This window comes from Aythya marila (assembly GCF_965140915.1).
Source record: "Aythya marila genome assembly, chromosome: 1".
In the NCBI taxonomy this organism is placed as follows: domain Eukaryota; kingdom Metazoa; phylum Chordata; class Aves; order Anseriformes; family Anatidae; genus Aythya; species Aythya marila.
Window position 1 is genome coordinate 115896349 of NC_139042.1, and position 24825 is coordinate 115921173.

Genomic DNA, 24825 nt, shown 5'->3' on the forward strand with positions numbered 1-24825 from the left:
TTCAACCAGTTCAACGATTGCTTATAAGGTGGTGCTGATAAAGTGGGAGCAAAAATTCTAGTATACAGCTAAAGCAAATTTACCAAGCTCTCATGTTTCTGCAAAAACTTAAAACAACAACAACAAAAAATAATAATAAAAAATAAATACGTGAACAAAATGAATACCTAAGTTTCTTCTCTTTACATGTTAGCCTCGTCAAGATAAGATGAAAAGATGTTAGACTAACGTGAATTTGACTGCAAAGAACAACCTTCAGCGTGGGCCAACTTGTGTGTCTTAGTACATTCTAATTCACCATTGGAGCAGATTAATTTACCATTTATATGTTCACATAAGTGAAACATAAAATATCAGAATTTTCACTGAACATGACAGTGCAAGAATATCATATAATAAACAAAGGTTGCGTAAAGTGTATCTCTATCTCAGCCAGTGAATTAAGAAACTTAAGGTTTTCAAACAGAGATATGTTAAAGAAAGTTTTTTGTTTGTTTTTGCTTTGTTTTGTGAAAAAAAAAGAAAGAAAAAAAAAGAGAGAGAAAAAAAAGACCTAATACTACTTCAAATACTTCAACCAATCAACATCATTCAGTTCTCCTGTACGTTAACTGGACTGACCTCCTTAAAAGTAAAGCAGAGAGAAACCATCCCAGGAAGTGCAAGATAGGTTTTATATCCTAACTATGAGCACAAAATGCAAGGACTTACAGTGCACAGTGATGGTGGTTGCGTCCATCATGCTTTTGTCAATCAGAGAGCACTTGTATTCTCCTGTTGCATTTCGTCTCACATCTGCCATTACGTAAGTATCTGAGCTTCTTATACCTTCTGTTTCTCCCTGCAGATGGAAATAAAACATTTATTGTATATGGGCCTGTTAACAGCATTCATTTCTGTTGATTTTTTTTTTTAATTATAAGGATCCTGAAATAAATCAAAATATGTTTAAATACAGTATTACTGAAGTGTAGTTATCTATTAACAGCAATTATGTATATTTACTGAATGACTGCAGAGTTTTTTTGAAAGAAAAACTACTATTAAAAACTTTACTCTTTTAACTGAATGACTAGCTTACTTTAAAAGAAAATCAAAATAAAAAATCTGAAAGTTCAGCAGTAAGATGAAAGAAGAGGAAAACAAAGACTAAAACAGGCTACTAATAAGTGTTGGAGAAATCCCAACAGCAAAATAATTTGTTTTTAAATCTGTAACTAAAATGGTATGTTCAGTTAAGAGAAAGAAGTTATGAAGAGTACATTTTCCAACAGCACAAACAAGCTTTGCTCTATCCACATCAGGGTATGCAGCCTGCTAGAGTATACACTACCTTAACATGTAGTTATCTACAAAAACTGGTGTTTTGAATTAGCCAGAAAACAACATTTTCCCATCACCCAGTTTCCACCTGGTAATAACTCACTGACTGAACAGCTTTTGAAACACACACACAATGAAAGCCTAATTCGTATCTGAATCCAGAAGGAGATTTACCAGGTTTGTCACAATACTCACAAGTCTTGTAAAGGAATTGCCAATCCCAGCTCCCCTTAAGAGAGAATATCAGAATATCAGGTAGCAGGGAGACTGAAGATCAGACAAACTGGGGTGTTTAGCTCTCTCAATGAGATCGCGGAACAAAGAGAGACATCATGCACTTCTTCCCTAGCATCTGCTGAATTCCTAGGGTAACTCACTGAACCTAAGGGGCTGAAGAAGACTTCAACTCCTAGTTTTCTTCAGTAATTCGAACATGCCAGGAGTCCAAAGCAGAAGAGGATTATGTTCAAAGGGTTACACATGCAGTTTTTGAAATATTTAAAAGCATGCCACCACTTTTGGCCTCTCCCATGTTCAGCTCTGCTCACTACTGCAATAGGAACAAAAGCAGGATATAAAATGAGGGAGAAGCAGGACACAGGAAGAAGGTAGGCATCTTAGAATACAAAGCCACATCTGTCTGTGGATTTCACCAATACTAAGAAGATTAACAGAATCAAAGCCTTTATCTTTCTCAATTTTTATCTTATGCATTTGACAGATTTGTTCTACACTTTCTCCTGTGCTGTCACCCTGGTTCTTTTTTGTGTTGGTATGCCACCATACAGTTTAATTAATAAATACATAAATAAAATAAATTGCAAAAAGATTAATCTGTGAAAGTCCAAAAAAAAAAAAAAAAGCTGAATTAATTTCCTGTACTTTCACTGCTGAATCACCGTTATGACAACAAATGAGATGGTTTTATTCAGGATGCTAAATTGCTTTTGCCAAGATAGCTTTTTATCAAAATATATGATGACGTGAAATGAAGACTAGCAATTTTTAGAAAGTCCAAGCCCCCCAAAACTTTGGGCAGGTTGGAGGAATGGAGAGGTTCTTCAAAATTTTTTGCCTGAGTTGGCAAGGCATTCTCAGAGAGTCTGATGTAATGGCTGATGTCTATTTTTCACTTTAGTTGCAACAGATTCCTTCCTTCATTTGTTATAAAATCACGTATACGCTGACATTGCATCAATGTCTGTAGGAAGGAATGATACGGAATATTTCACTAGGCAGTGACAGCAAGGATGGACTTACTGGAATGTAAAACAGGAACTCCTGTGGAGGAGGGTTGCCATTCCCCGAGCACTCCAGGGTGACATTATCACCTTCTTTAATGGTACTACTTTGTGACAGCACTCGAATAGTCACCTTCTCTGTTGGATCTGTGAAAACAACATATACACTTAACAGTTCCCACAAAAAAATACACAGTAACACTATGCACAGGTTTTTCACAGTCAAAGAGTACACAATTTTATCATCAAGCAGGTGAAGGTGTTCACATGTGTTGATCTTTTTATAGAAGAACTGAAGTTAATCACGCCTTCCGTATTTTTGCCAATCCAAGTAACCGCAAAGAAGCCCTATGATACAACAATTCATTTTTCTTCACCAAAATACCCTATAACAGAAACAGGGATGACTACAACTATGTCAAAAGCTTATAAGAAAAAAAAAAAACAACCCTGATCAGTATGAACAGTTTCACAGCATGATTTCATTATGAGGGATTAACTTGTCCTCTGTGAAGCTTGCTGTTTGGAGGACTCCAGCAATCAGAAAAAAAACAGAGGCTCTCAATGCCTTGCGTTAGTATTAGATAATAGCTTGCTTCCATTAAGAAGGAAGAAATATGAACTAAGCAACTCTATTCAGCCTGTTCTATATGCTGATCACTACAGGCTTTCAGAAAGATGAATTTCATGAACATAATAGGACCCTTAACATAGTCAACAGAACTGTAAATGTAACATACTTCTATCATGTTCAGTGAAGTTGAACTATAACTTACGTTTTACTTCAGTCATTTTTTTAAGGCAGAGACAGAGTATACTTTAATAGATGTTTTTCTTCCTAAGTAGAAGCCTAAATATAATTTTTCAAAAACAGAGTAAAATGAACAAAATTAAAGGAAATAATATGGGCAGATAACTCTCACTGCTTTAATTTCAATGAATAAGTAAAATTCCACCAAGGATGCAAGTCTTGCATTAAGACACAGTACAGTGCTCCTTATTAGACACCAAAAAAAAAATCTAGACAGCAGAGAAACCCTTGCCTGACAGCTGATTTTGTGTGTTTAGCGAAGCATGGGCTCTACGGCCCTTCCGACCCTTAAGGCATTCATCATGTCCGTCTTCTGCTGTGGGGTTTCTCAATAGCAGGAGCTGCAGTCTGTTGTAGCCTCTCGATGACCCAGAGCCTTAGCATGGCTTCTCATCTCTCTTCATAGGAAGAGTGGTACCAGGCTTCAAAAGGCCACATCCTCCCTCCTTCAGATGCAATGCCCTTGGCTCCCCTTCCACATCCAAACGTTGTCCTCAATACCTTCAGTGCTGAAGCACAACTTTGCCCACCGAGGGAAGGGAAGTCCAGCACTGCTGGTGGTGCAATACACAACAGTAGCTGGCCATGAATCACATGCACACCTCTTGGCAGCTTCTGGCCAAAAACCCAGTTTTGAGGGCTGGCTCAACAGAGCTAGCCTGCTGCAGAACTTGTCTTCCCCTCTGTCAAGTTTATGTACAGGGGACCTAATATGAGAAAGTTATTGTAAAGTATAGCTAGATACACCCTGGAGTTGCTTAGACTTTGTTTTGGGAATAAAAAGGGAAGAATTATACTGAGGAAGACCTTCAGGACTTTTAATTTGGAACTTTTTTCCCTACAGCAACAAGCAGAACTGGATTAAAAGTGGACACAGTTAAATAAGAGTGACACTCCTGCAAACCACCGGTCTTTCCTCTAGGCAAATCTTACCCTTCTGTGCACTGCCATCAGCTGGGAGCAAAGTTTTAATCTCATTCTCTAAACTGTAAAAGAAAAATAATAAAAAAAAATCTACAGAAGTAAATACCAGAAGACTAATTAAATTGTTCTCTAAGGCGAACAGGTCACCCTTGTGAGGAAGGCAATGCAGTGACAATGTTCAGTGCAATACTCATGCTAAGCAGCACTCGGCAACATGCTTCCCTGCCTTCATTAGTGAGCAGGAGTGGCTTGGTGAAGGCACGTCTTGCATATATCCCTGGCTTGGTCCATGTCACCTTGTGCTTCTATAAACCAGAGGTTTTGTATCTGCTTTCTGCAAGAGCAAAATTCTGGAAGCAGGCACCAAAGGGTGAATTAAGTGAATGAAGGGTATTGAGTGAATGAACGCCTCTGTCCCAGACCCACCATACCCACAACTGACATCATTCAGTGAAATTTTAACAAAAACATAGCTGCTGGAAGCAGCATGAGTGAAAATCCCCTTTAACTCTAATCTCTTATGGAAAGTTCATTTATAGCAAGACAGACACTTAACAAGAGAGCATGATTGGAAAGTTTGCCTGACTAACATTATCTTTTTACATTGATTAACTCTGAGCAGAACCGAACGTACCCAGAAACTAGATAATTCAGATACAATCAGACATGATTTAACTGGCCAGTGCCAGTTCTCTTGTATTACTCATGCTATTCTCTGTAGCTTGCTGGCTACAGCTGCAAACCAGAGCTCATGGTTAAGCACTGTTTACTGCTGGCTGGGTTACCTTTCTTTAGCTAGCACCAAATTCTGCAGGAGCTCATTCACTTTTCTTCTCGCACTGTTACAGTGACTGGCTGCTTCCAGGGGGTCAGCTGGCTATTCAACACTTGAGACATGTCACTAACTGGAGATGGCACTAACCCTGAGCTAATACAAACAGTAAAACATTTCTTAAATTCTAACTAAACAGGTATGTCTTCAAAAAAGAAAATCTTGTATAGGCATTAGGTGTGCTTGCCCCATTTCCTTGTGATGAACAGGTTAAGTTGCAAGCAATCTCACTGGATATCATTATGAACAGCAGGTCTATTTTTTGATTTTTGCAACTTGTTTCAGAGACACGAAACGTGATAATTTAACAGCCAATCTGAAAAAAAAAAAAAAAAAGTAAAGGCTGAAAGACATACTTCCATTTCTTAGAGGTGGGAGTCTGGCTTTTTTTTTTTTTTTCATCTTCATTACATTTGAAAGATTAAAAAAAATCACATTTATTGAGAAAGAAACTAATTAGGAACACTGAAACAAATTTAAAAACAAAACCAAATCAGACATCATTATCCTCAAGTAACATCCGTCAAGAAATCCATCTGTTGAAGTTCTGGATGCCTGTTAATAAAAAGTTTCAGAAATTCTTTTGGAGATGCATTTGAGCAGAGTATGGAATTGAAGTTACTGCAAATGAAGATATGCAAAAAGGAAATTGGGCAACCTTTTACTCTAAAGCCAACAGTATTCTTGGAAGGCAAGGTAGAAAATACCTTGCCACTTCAAGTCCAGGACTTTTGTTTTCAAGCCAGTGGAGCACACCTCCTGGCTGCAGAAATCACGCGTGCAGTACTCATTTTCTTCGTATTCAACTGGATTCCAGGGCTGTTAAACAATGTTTGCTAAGGTCCTAGGTTGTTAGACAATGTATGCTAAGGTCCTATTGCACATCTGGACCATACACTTTGACCTCATTGTTCTTCAAATGGGGACTTTATAAGCTGAGGTATTACCTAAAGTGCACAAAGAAACAACACTTGACTGGATATCTTGCTTATCCTTGTTTCAATTCACTTTTTTACAGCATGCTGCCTTCTACAGTCCTTCAGAAGTGTCGCTTTACAAGACCCTGAAATGTCTCTTCTACCCTTCCACACTGCTAGCACCTTCTCTGACCTTTCCTTGCCAACTGTTTGCTTTCTTTATTCAAAGGAGAATTACGATCTCCAATAACACAGTAAGGAAGTTGCTTTGGGACTTAGCCCAGCTGGAAGTAATTATTCACACACATTCTCTACTTTAAAATTAGAAGTCTACCAGTACCCAAATGCCACATTTTAAATGTAAATATCAGCGTCTTACAGCTGTAGAGAAGCTACTACGTTTTGTGCAAGGTAGTCTACCTGCATTAGCTGCTTGGTGCTGACTCTCCTTTGCAAAAACAAAGGAGTGCATTTCAGTGCATTGAAAATTATATGGTGTATTAATTGTATTAATTGCCTATTTCAGAGGACGCAGATCATTCTAATCACCCTCTATCTTCACTGAAGTTCTGAAAAAAACATTTTGCAGTACATGTTTGAGGTTATCACTTTCCTCTTGCCAATCCAGTCTTAATATTTAGTATTCTACTATTAAAGAGAAAGAAAACTCAGGTACATCTTAAGATAAATGAAAATCATATAGCCATTATACTCAGACCTTCAAACCAGCTTTGAAAACATCACCTTGATAGTCAAATAGCAATGTCTGTAATGTTGTAAACTGTCTCAGATTTTTATATATATATATATATATATATAATTTTTTTTTTCCCCCGAGGAAGACTTCACAGAGCAATAGATGCTTTTTAATAACTTACAGTGAACATCGAAGACAACTGGATCAGACTGTATCGTTTTCTGGCCAGATGGTCCCAAATATGTCACGCTACAAGTAAATTTAGCGTTTGCATCTTCCTTTGTTGGCATGTACTGAAGAGATGATGTCATGGTGAAGAGTCCAGTTGATTTGTCCACAGTCTTTTGCAAATTTATGACCACAACTGAAAAGGAAATATTGTTTCACTCATACTTCCTACTGCAGATACATCTTGCTTGCCTTTTCTCTATTTATAGTTATCAGGCTGCAAACACACAAGCAACATGACAAATTACCCAACAGACTACACAAAGAGTTTTCCTTCAGTATCGCCACTGATATTTACTAGGAACATTTTAGCAGCAACATATTCCTAACATACTGTACATTTTTAAATCAAAACAAAAAACTAGTTTTCAATTATTTGTAATACAAATCTCAGCTTACTAAGAAGGCCTCAGAAATGCTGGAAAAAGCAATTTTAAGATCACATTTAAAACTTAGCGTTGTGAGCATTCCCTGTTTTAAGGAAGCTAAAATATTGGCCTGATCAGCCTATCAAAATCAAAGTTGAAAGGCAAAAAAGGAAGAAAAGAAAAAAAAAAAAAGTGTTCTTTCTAAATATCCTGAGAATAAATACCTGCATAAGGAGACTATGACTATGTCCAAACACAGTATTGGACAGGTATAAAATTGAGACAATTAATACTGTATACAAAGCCGAAAATTAGATCAGTTTCTACCAGCTACGTAGGTTCAAGAATGGTTTGGCAACAGCATTAACGAAGGCAACCTTTGTCCCCACAGTGTTTTTTAAGCTGGAACTTGACACAGAGAGATTATATGGCATAGCTTGGGTGCTCTGAAAGGCACCCGAGAAGCTTCTTTCCAGTGTCATGTTTCTGAATAAGTCATTTTCCTCAAAGGAACAGTAGTTTAGACTAAAATAGAGCATTTCCCATAAACTGGGAGCTTATGGGAACAGTGTCCATTAGTGAAATGTACCTTCTTCCACAGGTTGCAAAACTCTCCCATTTTTGTACCACGTAATGTTGCCTTCGGGATAACTGTCTCTTGCAATGCACTCTCCAAGCTGCAAAACAGACAGGAATTAGTAGCCAGTCTTCTCCACTGTTTTAATAGATCTGTTTTCACTTAGGCTAAAAACTTCTAGACAGTTCAAATGCTTAACCCCCAAAACATATATATTTAAATAGGACAAAACCCATCAATGTTTAGGTACAATACAGAAGAGCATTCGGTGGTGAGTCTAAGATCACAGTGGACCCTGCTTGCAGGGCTATTAGGGTATTGCTGAGGGAACCACTCTGTGCTCAGTCTGGCTACACAATGCGATCTCCCACAGGCACAAATGCACATGCAGCCTCTCTTAGCCTCAGTCCATCACCTCTCTCCATCTCAACTGCAAAGGAACTTTGGGCAGCCTTCAGACACATAACTTTGAGGGATAATGCTGCTCTTACCATTTTTAGCTTCTCTGTTTCTAAGAAGTCTGCTTGATGCAAGATTTCTGGTTGAGAAGGTTGTTCTAAAACATAAATAGGATAAAAGCACTAATGTCAGAAGAACAAACAGTTTTTCAAAAAAGCAAACATTACCAGAAGATGCGTGAACTTTAAGACTAACTAGAACAACCTGTGCTGCTATAGTCTTGACTATATTTTGCCATTAAAAAAAAAAAAAGAGATACTTCTACCCCAATATCAGCAAATGGACTGGAGAGGAGGAAAAAACACTACCTTAAAATGTGTCATACTTTCCATAATGAATTCCATGCTTCCTGATAATATAAATTTTAGCGAGGCAGAGTGTTCAGTACCTGGGAGGAGCAAACCTGCTCTGTTGTATCTGATTTATGTGACACACATGCTGGAGAAGGAACCAATGGTACAAAAAACACAGCAACATTAAAGCAGCTTTGCTATGGATATTACTGTAGCTGAGCTGCCACTTTATAAAGGAACAAATTCAACTGGATCATTCTTCTAATGTTTATTTTTCCTAGTGGGTATTGTTACATTTAGGAAATTCAGACGACTGAAGGAGGTGTAATTACTTTAACTAATTCTGAGTTGCTTATGACTCTCTTAAAAAAAATAAACTTTTTCTTCAGTGCCAATGTGTCTTCTTATTAAGTTTTTTTAATGGTAGATGGACCTCTTAGCTTGCCAAAGTGGAGGATCTATCAGCATTTCCATCATAAAAAAGCACTTTCTAGAGACTATATAAGTTGTCTGTTAAAATAGTTTGGCCTAAAGCCCGGAATGCAAATTCTTATCTCCAGAAGAGACAGTTTTTCCCACAGTTTCTAAAAAAAAGTGGGGAGGAGTGAAGGGGAAAAATAAATCAATGTTTGTACAGTCAAAGAAACCTTTGCACTCTGTATTGCTTAAATAAGCATACGCATTATATACTTTTACAGACTGACACATCCTTAACCACACCAGCTTACAGAATCTTTTTCCTCAAATCAAGCTCCCTTTGAAGTACTGCCAGCATTCCCATCCCCAGTGAACTCCATGCCAGCTTGCCAGAATTTCAACACCCCGGTGAAGTTACTCATCTGCAGGTGGACTGCTCCTGCTGTGGCAGAGACTGCACGTCTACGTGTTTCCCCAAGACTTCACTTGCTTGGTGTGCATGTGTATGTGTGTGTGTGTACACAAATGCACAGATACTCTTCGCTTGGAAGACTAAGCCAAAATGGAACAGGAAGAAACGCTCAAAAAGGAAATGAAAGGCAATAAAGAAGCTATTTATCTGACATTCTCAAAGAACTTGCTTGTGGCAAAAAAAAATAAAAAATAAGAAAACAAAAAACAAACAAAAGAAACAGTGGAAGCTATGCACCAAACCCATCACAATGTCTTCAAAGGGCTAACAGAGTGAGATGTATTTTTAAAAGCCATGTGCATGATTATTTCTTTTGTGAGTTATGAAGGAAAATGGTTAACCTATTTTTGTAAGAACCTGACAAGGACAAAGCATTTTCATGTCAATTCAAGCAAATTAGTTTTTACAAGACCAGTGACAGGCCTTCTGGTTTAGATTTTCTGGTCCTATAACCAGGAATAGTTGGTTTCCTGTCACAGTCACCAGCTGATCAAATCAAACCACACAGCCTTCCCCCAGCTTTCCCTCCTGTCATCTCTCTTTTCCCCCAGGACTGCTCTCTGTGGCCATTCAGGAAGACCTCTGCTGTGCTTCATACTCCGCCTGCATCCTTTGCCCAAAGGGAGTCAGTCGGAGCCCCACCGGTTCTGCACCTTTTGCTACGCTGCTGCCCTGGTCCAAGAGCAGAAGCTGGGGCTGAGAGGCTCCACCTGTGCTCGCAGAGCAGCCGCCGAAAGGAGACGCCTGCTGCCAAATCCCAGGAGCCGCAGCACACGTGTGAAGATAATTCACTATAAAAGACTTACTCGGCTTTTACTTTCTACAGCAAGATGAAATTTTAAGCTTAGCAGCAGCAGAAGACACTTCGGGAGGTTTACAGCTTCGGCACACAGATCATTTCTCAGCTGAAGAGCTCACCAGAGCACTCTGCAACCCTGCACAGGTACAATGATAGGCAGCTCACTGCCTGCGCCAGCCAAATATCGGTGCTGCAGGACAGCAGCTAGTGTCTGCGGGGCTGCTCTGCTTTGGGAACTGTGTCCATTTAATTCCAGAGAAAGAAGCTGACGGGATCCATCTGGAAAGCTGGTAGACCTTGTTTGAATAGTCCAGTGAGTGTGACTAGCAGGTGGGATCTGTGCAATGAGCCGTTTTGGCTTGTTAGCCCTGAGCTAATCAGGTAGCAACAGCTGAGGGTGTGACAAGCTCCAGTGAAACCCAGCTTCAGTCAAGCCTTCTGGGACACAGCTGAGTTTCAGATACACAAGGCTTTTGGTTTATGAGGGTTTGCACTATGGTAGCTTAACTCTGTATCTGTGGTTCAAGGAGCTTAGAAACTCCACTGAAGAAATGAAACACCACTTAGAAGTACCACTGAATAAATGAAGCTTGCAGGCTACTCTTAACTCTTTCGTAATTAAAACAAGCAAGAGCAAAAACTGAAAAGCCCCCAACCAGCCTCAAGGAAGTTAAACACACAAATATGTTATGAGAGCCCTAAATAAAGTTGTGAATTCAAAATGAAAAACTGTAAAGGTAACTCTTTCTTGCCATGCCATGTCAACCACATTACGTACATGCCATCCTCTACTCCTGTTTTCCTCAGTAAATAGAAGCTTTCTCTATTAGTATTAATGCATACTATAAAATATACAAGCTGTGCTCCATGGCTGAGTTAGCATTGTGTTAATATTTAGTACAGTACACAGTAATTCAAGCCGTTAGTATTTAGTTCACCATATACCACTGTCTCATCTCCATATTTACTGCTGTGCGATAAGTAAACATGATAATTCTTTATCGTTTCCTTTGAAGCACTGAGTTTACTACGCGTGCACTGAGCGCGCTTGTCCCTGTCGCCGTTAATTCACTTGTTCTTACAGTCAAATGCAAAGTGAAACAGGGGAAAGGGAATTATTGTTGACTCCTAATCTACCTTCAAACTCATTTATGCCATTGACGAACTTCTGCCAAGACAACACCGCAGCCTCCCTGACACCTTCTCCCAGAAGGGTTTCCCTTCTAAAATATATTCTTGTTTTTTAAGCCAAAGGCGTGGTCTGTTTGAAACTGCAGCATGTACAAATGCTAACCTTAGCTTCAACTGGCCTACATCCCTAAAAAGGAGCAACCAATGCCCTTCCACTGGGCGGTTCAGCTTTTGAGGGAACGTTTCAGCTCTGAATCAGGTTTGCCAATGCTCATGTCTGACCAGAGCAGGACTGCCCCGGTTCTCGCTGCAGATCGGCCTCACCGCATGCAACCTGGGTTCCTTTGGGTGCCACGAAACCAGAACACACGCTTCAGAAATTCCCTTAATGCTTCCCACCAACAGTGCACGGGACCAGACCACATCTAGTTCTAAGTTCCCCATAACATGTTGTTGCTGTGTCCTCAACACCTACAGATCCAATTCTGTGGCTGCCCCAGAATACACTTTGAAGCGCTTTCTTGCTCTAAAAGAGAACTGCAGCCTGGTATTCCTCCTGGTAGCTCAACTGGGAATAAAGTAAGCCTTTGGGGCTAGCAGCTGGTTTTCCTGCTCCTTGCTTACTCAAAGGTCACACCACTGCATACTGGCTGCTCGGAGTCGCTTTAAACCTCTACACTGACCTAATCCTTTAGACCACACATGGTTAATGCTTCTCTCCTGCATAAAAATTTGCTTAGAGAACAAATGAAAAATAATCAGTGCTAATTTTACATTTTTCATTTCCAAGGCCAAATGACATCACATAAGTGAGTCATTATCAAAGTCTAAAATTCTCTTTGAGCCAGCACTTATCATGAATAAACTGTAAGTGCAGGCAGTCCCGTTACGTAAATGCTACCAGTAGATTACATTTTGAAAGCTGCAGAAATTTGCTAGTCTTAGTAATGTACTCAGCAAAGCTTACTTTCTTGGCTTTAATCTTTCCCTTAAATAAAAGTTTTCGTAATTTATGATTCAGATACTGATGAAAGTTAACAGTAGTAACAAGGAGATTTACTTACTGAAGACTTTGACTATCGTTGGTTCTTCGGAAACATCGTCTTCTGTTACTAGCATACATACAAATCTCTTTTCATCACTGATTCTTGCATTCCTGATGGATAATGTATAGTTTTCTGAGAGACTCAACCTGTTTTTGTAGTCTGGTACATCATCATACTGTACATTTTTTTTTGTGGATGATCTGAAGGCAATAAATACTGGAGATCCATTTGGCATTTCCTATAATAAAAGGATAAACACCTCTATTTTGCATGAACACTCGGATTAATTTTAGAAGTTCCTGAAGATCTGCAATTGGTACAAAGCCATAATTTAAAAAATCTTTGAAATACATGACATTACTTTTTGCTGATTAACTTCTGCTACACAAGCAAGAAATCCAGTGTTATATGAGAGCTAGTCTAAGGCTGCTGTTGTACATGTTGAGAATATCATCAGCAGAAGTAATTTCCGTCCTTTGACTCAAACTGCAGCACAACACAGGGCTTTCTGAGATCAAGGGTGGTGTTTCTGGCGCCACCTGACTCTGTGTGTATGAAAAAGTCATTTGAAATAGAAGCCTTTATGAGCTAAGCTCAAAAGCTTCAGTTTCCCTTTTTTTTGTGATTGTTTTACATATTCATATTGTTTGTCTGGGATATTCAGACTTCATTCCAAATGCAGGATTTAATCAGGCATAACTGCCTATTTTATTCTAAATTAGGTTCTAGCTTTCTCTCTCTTTTTTTTTTTTTTTTTTTCCCCTTTTTTGTTTTTAAAAGGCCCAAGAGCTTGTGGCATGGGAATGTACATACAATCAAATATTTTTATTTATGCCCCTCAGGATAATCTCAAAAAATAATTTTGTAGACATCCTCCTTATATCAATCAGTATGCAGCTGCCATCCTACAAAGGAATATAGAATTGAGAGTGTTGCACAAACCTACTGTATCAGTATTTTATTTTCATGAGAGACCAAGTTACAAGATGAGTGGTGCGGGCTTCAATTTCCCCCCTGCACAGAGAAGGGACAAGACAATGGTCCCCTCTAAATACAGCAAGGAGAAAGGTTGAATCCAACTCTATGTTCAGTACCGTGCTGAGGGCTAGGAAAGGTTTTAGTTCCCTTTTATCCTTTGCACCTTGCAGCACTGATAGTAGCAGCGCTCCCAGCACAATATCTCAGCTTGACTGCAGAGCTCACAAAAGCATGACGATGCTGTGACAGGAGATGAGTGGTGTCAGAGCCAGGGCTGGGAGCAGGAGACAACAGTTAATGTGAAGCTCGAATTCCCTTATAGTCTTTTTCCCTTTCTCACTTTCAAGCATTGGATTATTCCAGGTGTCTGTCACACAGGAAAGAAGGCATCGCCTTAGCTTTATACACAAGAAGTTGGCTGTCAAGCACAAACGAGCTCTTAACTCTTCAAGCCCAAATGGGATTCCTCTTTCTTTTGATGAAATAATCGCCCTGCTGAAAAAACCCAATCCCACAAACCAACCAACCCTCCCCGCCCAAAAAACAAGTGTTACTAGCTGGAAGCTGCCCTGGGAGAGCTGGTATCAGTTTCACTTGGTTATATGTTGACTATGTCAACAATTTCATACAAATTGCAGCTGCTTTTTTTCACGTCAGGTTTGTGTCCCTTCCCATCAGCAGCAGATGGTACCCGTGACGTGTCCACACACTTAGGCCAAGCTGTAATGCCTCCTTTTGCTGACTGGTACTCATCACTTGTCTGAGACAAGCAACCCAAATGCACCAGAAAGAGATGATGAATTTCCTTTTCTTAAGCAGCCCTGCATCATAGAGGTGGACTTGTGTCTTCCCAAGAGAAAAAAAAAATTATGCTGCAAAATGCAGGCCCTGCATCTTCTCAATAGTTACATGAAACAATTTTACTGTCCCTTTGAGGGAATCATTCTCCACAGACTTCTGAGTTGGAATCCCAAAACATATTTGCACAGCAGGAATTCTCAAGTGCACGAGGTCTGTAAAAGCTGCAAACCTCAAGGTACACGGAAAAGAGGTAGGTGGATGGTGCAGTAACAACAGAGGCAGATCCTTCTACTTTAAAATAGACTGGTGGATGCCATTAAAATAGAGAAAACTAAATAATTTTAAATCCACTGTCAGAGTTGAAATCACTTTTTGCTGGCAGCATTTTGGTTTGGAGCACACAAGGAGATTTAGATCAGCTTTGCAGAAGCAGGGAAAACAGGCAGGGTGAGACCACTGCAGCTCCACACTCCTCGCTGTGCATAAAATACACTCAGTCATGAAACGGTGCTGAGCCGGCAACTATCACATCAACCAAGCACGGGGACAGCATTTTCCTGGGGATGAGGCAGGCCCTGCCTCAGGCAGCCTGCTTCAAAAGCATTCAAACATACAGCGGTGGCTCTGTCAAGCCAGTGAGATGCTGCTGGGTAACATGCCAGATTTCTAACACAGGTTGGCAGAGGACTCCCCGACAATTATTTCTCTTGAACAATGAGATTAATTCCTCAAACCTCTCATCTATACTTGGCAGAGGTTATACAGATGGGAATCTAGCAGTCTTTCACACAGAAATAAATACCTTTGTATATGAGGCAGAAATCCTATCAACTGGAATCCTGTAGCCTCATGCACAAAAAGCGCACATCTCATATCAGCTCTAATGAACAAAAAGGTAAGCTGTACTTACATATTTCCATTTTCCAAACATAAGACCATCTGGTACTTCTAGACGACAAGGCATGGTAATAGTGTCTCCATATATTGCATTTACTGTATACAATCCCAGAGCTAGAGGAGAAACAGAAAAAGAGAGGAAATAATTAAAGCGTTTTCTCGAATTCCAATATGCTAACATTTGGTGCATAATAAAAAAAAAAAAAAAAAAAAAAAAGCCACGTTCTTTGAAAATGGTTGTTTTCTAGCACATCGGGTTTATCCCAAAACCTCTAACAAAGCAGGATCCCTGCAAATAAATGAGTTTACTTAAACATTACGCCCTTCTTGGACCCACATTTCCTGCTGCTGTCAGGAGGAGCCACATGAATTTTCAGACAGGGTTTCACCTGCTCCACTGGATGACCACGCACACTGCATTCGGTATTCACAGCTATCATTACAAACTCAAAGCTGGAGAAGGAAAACCCCCAAACATTTATTGTATGAAAAATTGGTATGAAAACTCCTGCCTGGAGGGGTTAGGCTGCAATGCTCTGCTGTGATGAGGTCAGCCGACAAGCCTTACTGTGATCGCTGCACTACATTATAAACTTAGAAAAGAAAGGAAGAAAACGAGAGTGTTATTTGAGTGCTACATCCTGTTAAACCTAGGAAACAAACTAGTCTGTACACTGACGTTTTGAAAAACTGAAGTGAAATGGTTCTATGAATTATTTAAAAACAGCTTTTTAGAAACCTCAGCACAGTGTTATTGTGCTAATGCATACGATTCGCAGGGTATAAAGTGACCCACTTATTTTCATTGTCCAAAACATGCGAACTGAACAAAACCAACAGGCCCTTAAGTGAAGAGCTGTTAAAATGCAAGGGAGTTTCAAGCAGAAGATGTTAAAACCTGGTGCATTTGCCAGGATTGCCCTGTGCAACATTTCTTGGCTCCTATTTTTAGCAGCCACCCCTGCTCTCGGGGAAGCCCAGTGCTCCTTACACCGCAGCCCCATCAGCTCACTGCTGGGAGGTTTGGGGCCTCCGGTGCTCGCTCGGCGCCACGGAGCAGGCATGGCGGCTGCCAGCTCTTGCCCACACGTCTGCGGCTTTGGCCAGGGTCTTCTGCCCACAGAGTCAGGACCCTCTCCGTGCTCTGCCTTCATTTGCAGCTGAAAGCTTGCTGCCAGGGAAACGTTCTCTAAGAGAGAGTAGTAGGATGCTAGTGATGTGGCCACGGCTGCAGCAGCACCCCATCCTTCTTGCAGGCACACATTTTTCTGGTGATTCAGCCCTTCTTGCTCATGCTGGAGAACGGGCTGAGCAAACCTGTTCCCAGGTGCCCCCAAAGACCTGAGCCAGAGCCCCTTCATCTTTCCACGAGTCTTGAAGCAGCCACTGGGATGACCTGACAGTTCTCTTGCACACATACTCTGTAAGGAGACTTTCCCTGGGGAATTGCTTTTCCATAAGTTATTTTCAAAGATCCAAACCTTGAACTCCTTGCCCGCAACTTGAATTAGACAGACTCCAGGACATTTTTCCTCAGGTGAGGACTTCTGAGCTCGCAGTTAGCACCAGCCAATACTCGTCATTTGCATCACTGTGCCAATTAGGCTCTTCTCTATTTTCTGTGGCACTACACAGAGGAATGCTATTCCTAAATCCTTCCTTAGAGAAGCTTATGGCCTAGACAACACAGTATGGTGGAGCAGAGAAGCAGGCAAGCAAGCTGGAGCTTGATGGACTAGTGGAATTCAATAGGTAAGAGGCAACAGCGCTGGCATGTACCATAAAATTTCTTTTCATCATAGCAAGCCGTATCAACTAAACAACTGCTAATCTTTTTCTGACTCTGTTATATACTTGGTCACAAACATGCTTTGGGTACATTATTGGCATTATAAGGACTGCATGCTCTAATTTGCCGTGGTTTGCTCTCTAACTTACAATAGCAGTTGGTCCACTAGATGGCGCTGAATAAGTGCACGCTCTACAAGCAAAGCAGAAATTTTTGGAGAGAGCAGCTAACTTTAATTTTAATGAAATAGGGCCGACGTTTTATGAAATCAAACTACAAACAGAAGTAAAATTCAAAACAGGAATATTTTCTCCCCATGACCCCCCCTCCCTTGCATTCATCCTCGTTCTGCTCTTCAGGAGGGGGACCACACAACTCAGGCTTTGCCAGCTGAATCCTAATGTTCATTTCAGCTAGAGCTGGAGAACAGTCCTTCTGGGTTCCTCTCTCCCACGGGCATAAAATTACAAGAGACCTGCAAATCTTTATTCCACTGGTAACCAGGTTAGTACTCATTCAAATTCCAGGCACCGGTAACTTGGCATTCCATAACAGCACTTTGCATCACGCGGAAAACCAGAAGCCGCTCTTTCTGCTAGCAGATAGGCTCCGTAATTAGGGAAAAACAAAATAACCCTGTGGGATCTGCGAGGCTGCTCGCTGCTGTTCTCTCCTAGGCAGTCGTTTAACCCCTGCGAGTTGCTAAGGGAACAAGCATACGCCACCAAATACTTGACAAACAGCCCCAGGAATGTGAATGAAACTGTTTCTGGAAAGGATTTACGTTTGCAGCATTCAGAGCAGGTAATCAATGAACGGCCTGATAAATGGAAAGCCTGGCCTCTGATCCTGAAGGATTCTTTCATCTGAAATGCATTCCTTCAAATGGACAAAACCCTGTAAAATCATGTCTTGTTGATATAAATTCTGCCTAAGCTAAACCATACCGTTTTCTAGGAATTTAACACAGAATGGAAAAAAAAAATAGGTTTTACTTTACATGCAGAGAAACAGTCTTTAGAAAAACACAAAAGGTCCTGCAGTAAAATTTTCTCCTTCCTCTTCTGTAGGGAGAAATCTAGGACGTTTAAGGAGTGCAAACAAGTTGAACAACCGCAAACTTTCACAGCAGGAACTGCAGTAACCTCTGCAAAACAACTTTGCAAACCAATACATTACAAAACAAACAAACAAAAAACCTCAACAAATGTAGAAATTCCTCTTCATAGCTATTATATGCATTTGTAAAACGGTGGGATGGAGAGGAAAGTAGAAGAAAATAACAGCTTTAACTACAGAATAATGCCTTTTTTATTATTATTTTATTTATTTATTTACTTTTTTTTTTTTTTTTTTTTTTTTTTTTTTTTTTTTTGGACATAGATTCCAGCTCATTTGAAGACAGAGAAAATGAAAGAGAGACTACAAATACATAACAAATTGTTCCATGCCCTAACACCACCCCGGGTCAAGGTCAAGGCCTTCATATCTCATTAACTGCAGGAGGGAGCGAAGGCAATTACAGGGAATAACGCAGCAAGAAGTTACCAAACATCATTCCCTGCCCTGGTGCATTTCTGATACAGCTTTCTACGGCTAATTAAGGCTTTAACCTGCTCCCCTACATGATTTTCAGATATTGTCTTCTAAAACTGAGGCAGTATCATTAACAACAACACTCGTGCAGAGGCAGGATCTCTTCCCACAAGTGCTGGGGGAAGAAGCTCTGCTGAACTAGCTATGGGCTATAGCTGTACCCCGAGTTAACCCAGCTCACCTTCCAGTTCCCTACATCCAGGTCTGAGGAGGCTGAGGTACCTCCTAACTCATTTCCCCCTCTTTGACCCAGTGCTGAGGAAACTCCACTCGGAGCCAGATTAAACCTTTCTGCATCGGTTCGGACACGGGAAGAAAGCCGCAGCATCAGGAGGTATTTCAAGTCAGAGAAAGATCCCAGCAGGATGCTGCTAAATTGAGATGACATTTGCTGCTGATGCTATTAATTATGGCACTTTCCACGTCCCCGTGGCAGTGCTAACTGGCATCCTTCTTTGTCCCCCTCTCGGCATGTGTTCCCCAAGGGAAGAACCGAGCAGTTACTACCCGCAGACTTGGGTGACAAAACCCAAAATCTGACTAGTTGATCAGAGGCTTAGAGGCAGAGGAGGGGCTATTACTGTTTTCTTTCAGATCTTCAACAAGAGTGCATGATGCAGGTCATAATTTAGACTAATTATTATTTTTTAAATCAGTGGGGTTATATAAGAGGAATGATTAGAAGGCAAATATCTAAAAATCAGGAAAACTGATGTTTTTTTCCAAGGTAACAACAAAAGCTGTAGGAGGTGTGTGGGAAGTTGCTGTGTTTTCCACCTTTCTTCCATTTGAAATATCGGATGCTCGTCTTGCAGAAACCCTTTTTTGAAGTGCTTAAAAGTAACATTTATAGGCAAATGTAAGACAGACCAAAGGCTGTTCAAAGACCCTTTTGACACAAGATTCACCAGAGACCATGAACTTGTATCCAAAAATATGAGTAGCAGACATACTGCCCAAAATGCACCTTCACCCGCAGGCTCGGCTGCCTCCAAGTGCAGCTTAATTCCACTCAGTAAAGCAAAGGACACTTGGGAAACTGAGCCTCCCTCAACAGCCCAGAGTCCACCAGTTTAACTGATGCTTTATATGCGCAAAGACATCCTACCTTTTCCTTCTGCATCTGATTTTTTTACTACTGATGCTCCTGCTCCTGAAAGGTTCAGCAATGATGCTTCCCATTACGCCTCCTCGGGAGCAAGGTCTCAGAGGACAGCAGGACACCGGTGCCTGTGCTATTGGCATGCTCATAGACAGAGGAGGTCAATTCATGTCTTCCAGAATGGAAGTGTCCAAAGCAAAGAGCTATTCTGTTCATTTAGTGCCCACTTCAGAAACTGCCAGTTAAATTTGTCACTCCAAATCTTCACTTGAGATTTCGGCCCTCCCAGCTTATTTTGAGGTAGCCCAGGTTCGCTCGTATGTAATACAGTGTGGGAGGCTAAAAAGATTTGCCTAATGAAATACAGATTTTATTACTTTGCTTGTTACCAGCTCTGAAGTAGCCACAGGCGCATTTTTCTTTCTGCCTTCGCCTCCATTTCCTAATGGGTACATAGCCATACACAGGTCTTCTTGAGCACCCATTTAGGTACCAGCCAGGAAATGTCAGTACTTCACAAAGACAGTAATTGCATGTTCTTGAGATCAGAAAATTGCCTTTTAATAACAGAGTTTTATTCTATTGACAAAGCAGTATTTGAATGACAGCTGGGTGTTGGTGCAATGCAAAAGGTATCAGCAAAAACTGTCCAGCTTTGAATGAGCTGGGAGTTGGCTTCCTGTCCCAACTGTTTGGTAATGCTGACAATGCTTTGTGGCGACTTTAATATTGAAAACTAATTTTCATTTAATTACAAGTACTATTTAGAAAGAAAATTAAGAGAGTTCACAGAACAGTTAAGGTTGTCAGGGCCCTCTGGAGGCCATCTGGTGCATCCCCTGCTCACTAAGGTATACCCACAGCAGACTGCCCAGGCCCACCTTCAGGTAGCTGTTGAAGATCTCCAGGACTGGACCCAGCACTTCAGATGTGGCCTCCCCAGCACCGAGTAGAGGAGAAGCATCACCTACCTCCCTGACCTGCTGGTGGCACTCCACATAATGCAGCCCAGACACTACCAGCCTTCTCTGCTGCTATGGCACACTGCTGTCTCACGTTCAGTTTGGTGTCCACTAGCACCCCCAGGTCCTTTTCTGCAAAGCTGCTTTCTCCCAGCTTAGCCCCCAGCCCATACTGCTGCATGGAAGTTGGACTCTTCAGATAGGACTCCACTTCCAACTAGTTTTTCTCTCTCCCTTTTCTTTGCCTGGCAGAAAGATACTTTTTCAGAAACACACAACACACAAAACATGAGATGCACTTCGGGAGGTCAAAAGACTGATTAAACAAGGAAAAAAAAAACACTTCATGTTATCAAAATTCACATACGACAAACCTTGTTTGAGATTGGTGGGCATGATTGTTCCTTATTTTGGGGCATCAAAACACAGAAGCAGGGCAAACACCACGAGAAAATTCAAACACTGAATATCTTCACCTTACATATATGGTTAAGAGCAAGCGAGTGTGTGTTTGTGGATGTTATCTAGTAGAGGTTATATAAACAGTATATTTCCTACCTCTCCCTATTTAAATAGTGAAAAAATCTACACACCAGTGACTAAGAATATTACTTACAGGAGAATCGTCAGTATTATTAAAGACTGAAACTAACTTCACAAAGACATATCCAGAAGTATTTAATGCAAAATACTTTTAAAACAACATAACAGAACTTGCTGAAAGGTTTCTTGCACTTTATCACAGCCTTCTTTCAACATTTTCTCATCCCTGAATAATATTAGAGTGCAGGCAATTTTAACACCAAAGGACAAAAAAAAAAAATCCTTTATCATCTTCTAAGCACTGACGCAATGGACAGCAATTACCCTTTGGAAGCATCAGTGCTTACTTGAGCTCTTTGAAGATGTGAAATAACTGAATGGGAATGCACATTCATCTTTTCTTTTTTTTTTTTTTCTTTTTTCTTTTGGCAAGACCCAACTCAAAACATGGTTTCTACTCTGGAAGATGTTAAACTTCCTTTTTGACAAGCTGGTCAAAGAAACACCTACTTAACTAAAGATACAAGCTGTCAAACCCAAACAGGCATGCTTATGTGCTTAACACTAATTTTGGCAAGTAGAAAGGCAGATTAGGGAGGTGGGGCTTGGCACCCAACAAACCCAAGCCATCAGGCAGTACTGAACAGGGAACAGGCAGAGTAGTTAGCATTAGAAACACTGAAAGCACCAGAGCTGGAGAGCACCAAATATCAACATATTTCAAGTATCATTACCCTATACAAAGCAGTACGCTTGTTGAAACGTTCAGAAGTTTTCCTTATAAAGGGGGAAAAATACTAAAGGAAACATGTCAACACTTTTGATGGGGAAGAAAAACAAAACTGAAAAATTGATAGCTGTGAAAAGGGTGGTAACAGGCTCATGTTTTATTTGAAATCCCATCTTGCAAGTTGCACTGCAAAAATTGTATGTGGCACGGAAAGTTGGGAGGGAATTTTTGTTTTAAGCCAAGAAGTGTGAACACACACCCCAAATCACGCTTTCCATCTTTGAGCCTTTAAAATGTTGTCAAGCTATGACCACTAGTAACTAATATTGCTCTCCTGATTTCAATTTCTATATAAATCATCCAAATGGTTTCCTACTCAGTACAAAGAGACTGTCTGTAACTTGCTCAGATGACCTGTTACATCTGGCCAAGGCTGCACGGGCTCCATCGTGTTGCCAACACGGAAACCCCCGGCCACCTCCTCCATCTCAGGGCAGGAGGAGGGAGGCCAACACGTGCTTCTCACCAGTATTTCCCCCTGCAGTCCAGCCAGTCATGCACGTCATGGGAACCACAGTTTTCTTCAGCTGTCACTATACTTACACATGCATACAGCTTGGCTTTCTGGGTAACCTTACGGGTGAGCTCAAGACTGGGACTTCCATGAGTTTAGGTAGAATAGTCATGCAAAAACCCACCGAGCACTTCAACCACAATTTTCAAAGTCCACACATGACTCTGGGTGGCACCTAACTGCTGCTGATCTCACTGAGGGCTATTTCTGTGCTGAGATTTCAAAATTTCCAGCTGCTTCAGTACTCGGGCAGCAATTTTCCCCACCTCCTACACCAGACTACAGCTTTCTTATTTGCACGCTCCCTTTCTGTGAGCTTCATTTGTGGCTTGGTTTGGGGTGATCGTAGTGCAAGCTTTTGAGAAGTTTGAGGGAAATTTCAATCCTCAAGGCAGAAGTCTTAGAAAGTTGTGTACTTCCAGGGGCAGACAGCTTTGCAGAAGATTTTAGCACAGTTTACAGGGCTATCATTACAGTGAGTTTGCCTTAGTGATGTTCACACTGAGCACTCCTCTGAACATTTTATATCACCACTGGAGAACGTACAGCAGAAAAACTTCTTCAGCCAGAATGTACCAAAACTCCCCAACTGATTATATTATTATAATAATTTTAAATAAACTTTGTCATTTTAGGAGCTTTGAATGTTATATATAAAGCAATGATCATGGCAGTAATCATAAAAGCATCAAAATATTTCTAGAATTTTTGAGAGGTATGCAAAAGAAATTTGTGCATCGTCATCGTCTCTTAATATTTGAATGCCTCATTAAGTGACAAGGATAATGAATTTAAAGTAAAGCAGACACTGCTTTCCAGGTCAGGTAAGCTTTGAAACTACACACAAAAGCATTAGCATCTGCAAAGCTTGAGATCAAATGAGTAGTTCAAAGCTCAGCAACCGATGCAAAATGCTCTGCAAAATTATTAGCATCAACACACAAGCTTTCCTACAGCTCCACCTCAGCCATTGCTCCAGCACCCAGCTCCAAGAAAATAAGGCATATTGCTAAGACCAGCAGCTCTGAAACTTGACCAGCAAAGCTCTGGTTTGCTTGGGAGTAGTAAGTGCATCTCTGCTTTTTAATCCAGCCCCTTTGAAATCAAGAAGACCCCCAAATCTACTACAGAACTGGAAGGAAATCCCACGAAAAACACCACTGCCTTTGTACTGCATGGGATAGCAAAACTTCTTTTTGAAGAGAAAGTCCTAAGCTTCATTCCACGAATTAAAAATGACAACAAAAACCCACCCCAAAATGTTACCTGTGACTTCAATGGCCTTCTAATTACACGATTTTACATAAACCCTAGTTTAGGCTCAGAATTATGTAAATATTCCTGGATTTGGTGCTAATCCAAAACCAATCACATTTGTTCTACAGAACTGTGGGTCTAAATTTTCAAATTCCTTGAGTAAATCTTACAGGCTTAATAAATTACATACATGCTGTAAGTAGGTAAAACATAGCGTAATCCAAGCAAGTATCTGCAAATACAGCATAGGGAAAAGAGAGATACCTACTTAAAAATCTTGAATTAGCATAAGGCTAGCAGAAACAATTTCTACAAGAGTTGGATGGAATCATGCTGAAAGACACCATTGGCAAGTTGCAGTCAGAAGTAAAACAAAAAAAACAAGAACGAAACACCATAATGTGGAAAAAGCTACTTTTTTTTCACAATAGAAGCTTCAACAGAAAGACCACTGCTAATGACTCTCTTTGATGACAACTTTTACAGTAATTTCTTCAGAGAGTTCTCATAACCCAAAGAAAGCCAGAAGATGGCCAACACGTCTTGATACTTCTGTTCAAAAGGTAGCCATGAATATCTGTGGTTTTATGTATTTTTTTAAAAAAATATACTAGGAATTTGAAAATTATTAAAATAGTTATCAACATATGGTGTGTTTTTTTTCTTTTTCTTTTTTTTATTTTTTTGAAAAAAGTGTTCCAGCACATCTGTCAAGGCAGTGAGTTGTAGTTTAACAAGGGTTGATGATACAAGCTGTTTGCGAAGAGATGAGCAGCAAAATTGGGAAAAATAGTTCCTGCGTCAATACTGCAGTAAGTTTCAACTTTAAAGGGTACATCTATTTTGGCAGTGGAATCAGCAAAGCCCCTTTATTTTGATGAAACCTCTTCTTTCTGAGGTTAGCCTCTGATTGCTCCCCCAGCATACTTCTTTTCTGCTTCTCACCTGCCCTTCCAAAACACTCTCCTATTTGATGAAACTGCTCCAATTATTTTTCATCTTCTTGTTATGCTAGTCCGCAATGCTGCCAAACATCCAATAGCTTAAAGGGACTTAGTAGT

General features: G+C 40.4%; 1 protein-coding gene across 1 annotated transcript in view; it reads right to left on the minus strand.

Annotated features, from left to right (window-relative positions):
- ALCAM (activated leukocyte cell adhesion molecule) overlaps positions 1–24825 on the minus strand; it is a 116710-nt gene that overhangs the window by 19542 nt on the left and 72343 nt on the right. Inside the window, exons 2-8 of the mRNA XM_082782216.1 lie at positions 15225–15325; positions 12554–12773; positions 8410–8474; positions 7931–8018; positions 6927–7109; positions 2584–2711; positions 712–841 (exon numbers count right to left, since the gene is read on the minus strand). Coding sequence (XP_082638342.1) covers positions 712–841; positions 2584–2711; positions 6927–7109; positions 7931–8018; positions 8410–8474; positions 12554–12773; positions 15225–15325 — 915 coding nt within the window. The remainder of the gene's footprint in view (positions 1–711; positions 842–2583; positions 2712–6926; positions 7110–7930; positions 8019–8409; positions 8475–12553; positions 12774–15224; positions 15326–24825) is intronic.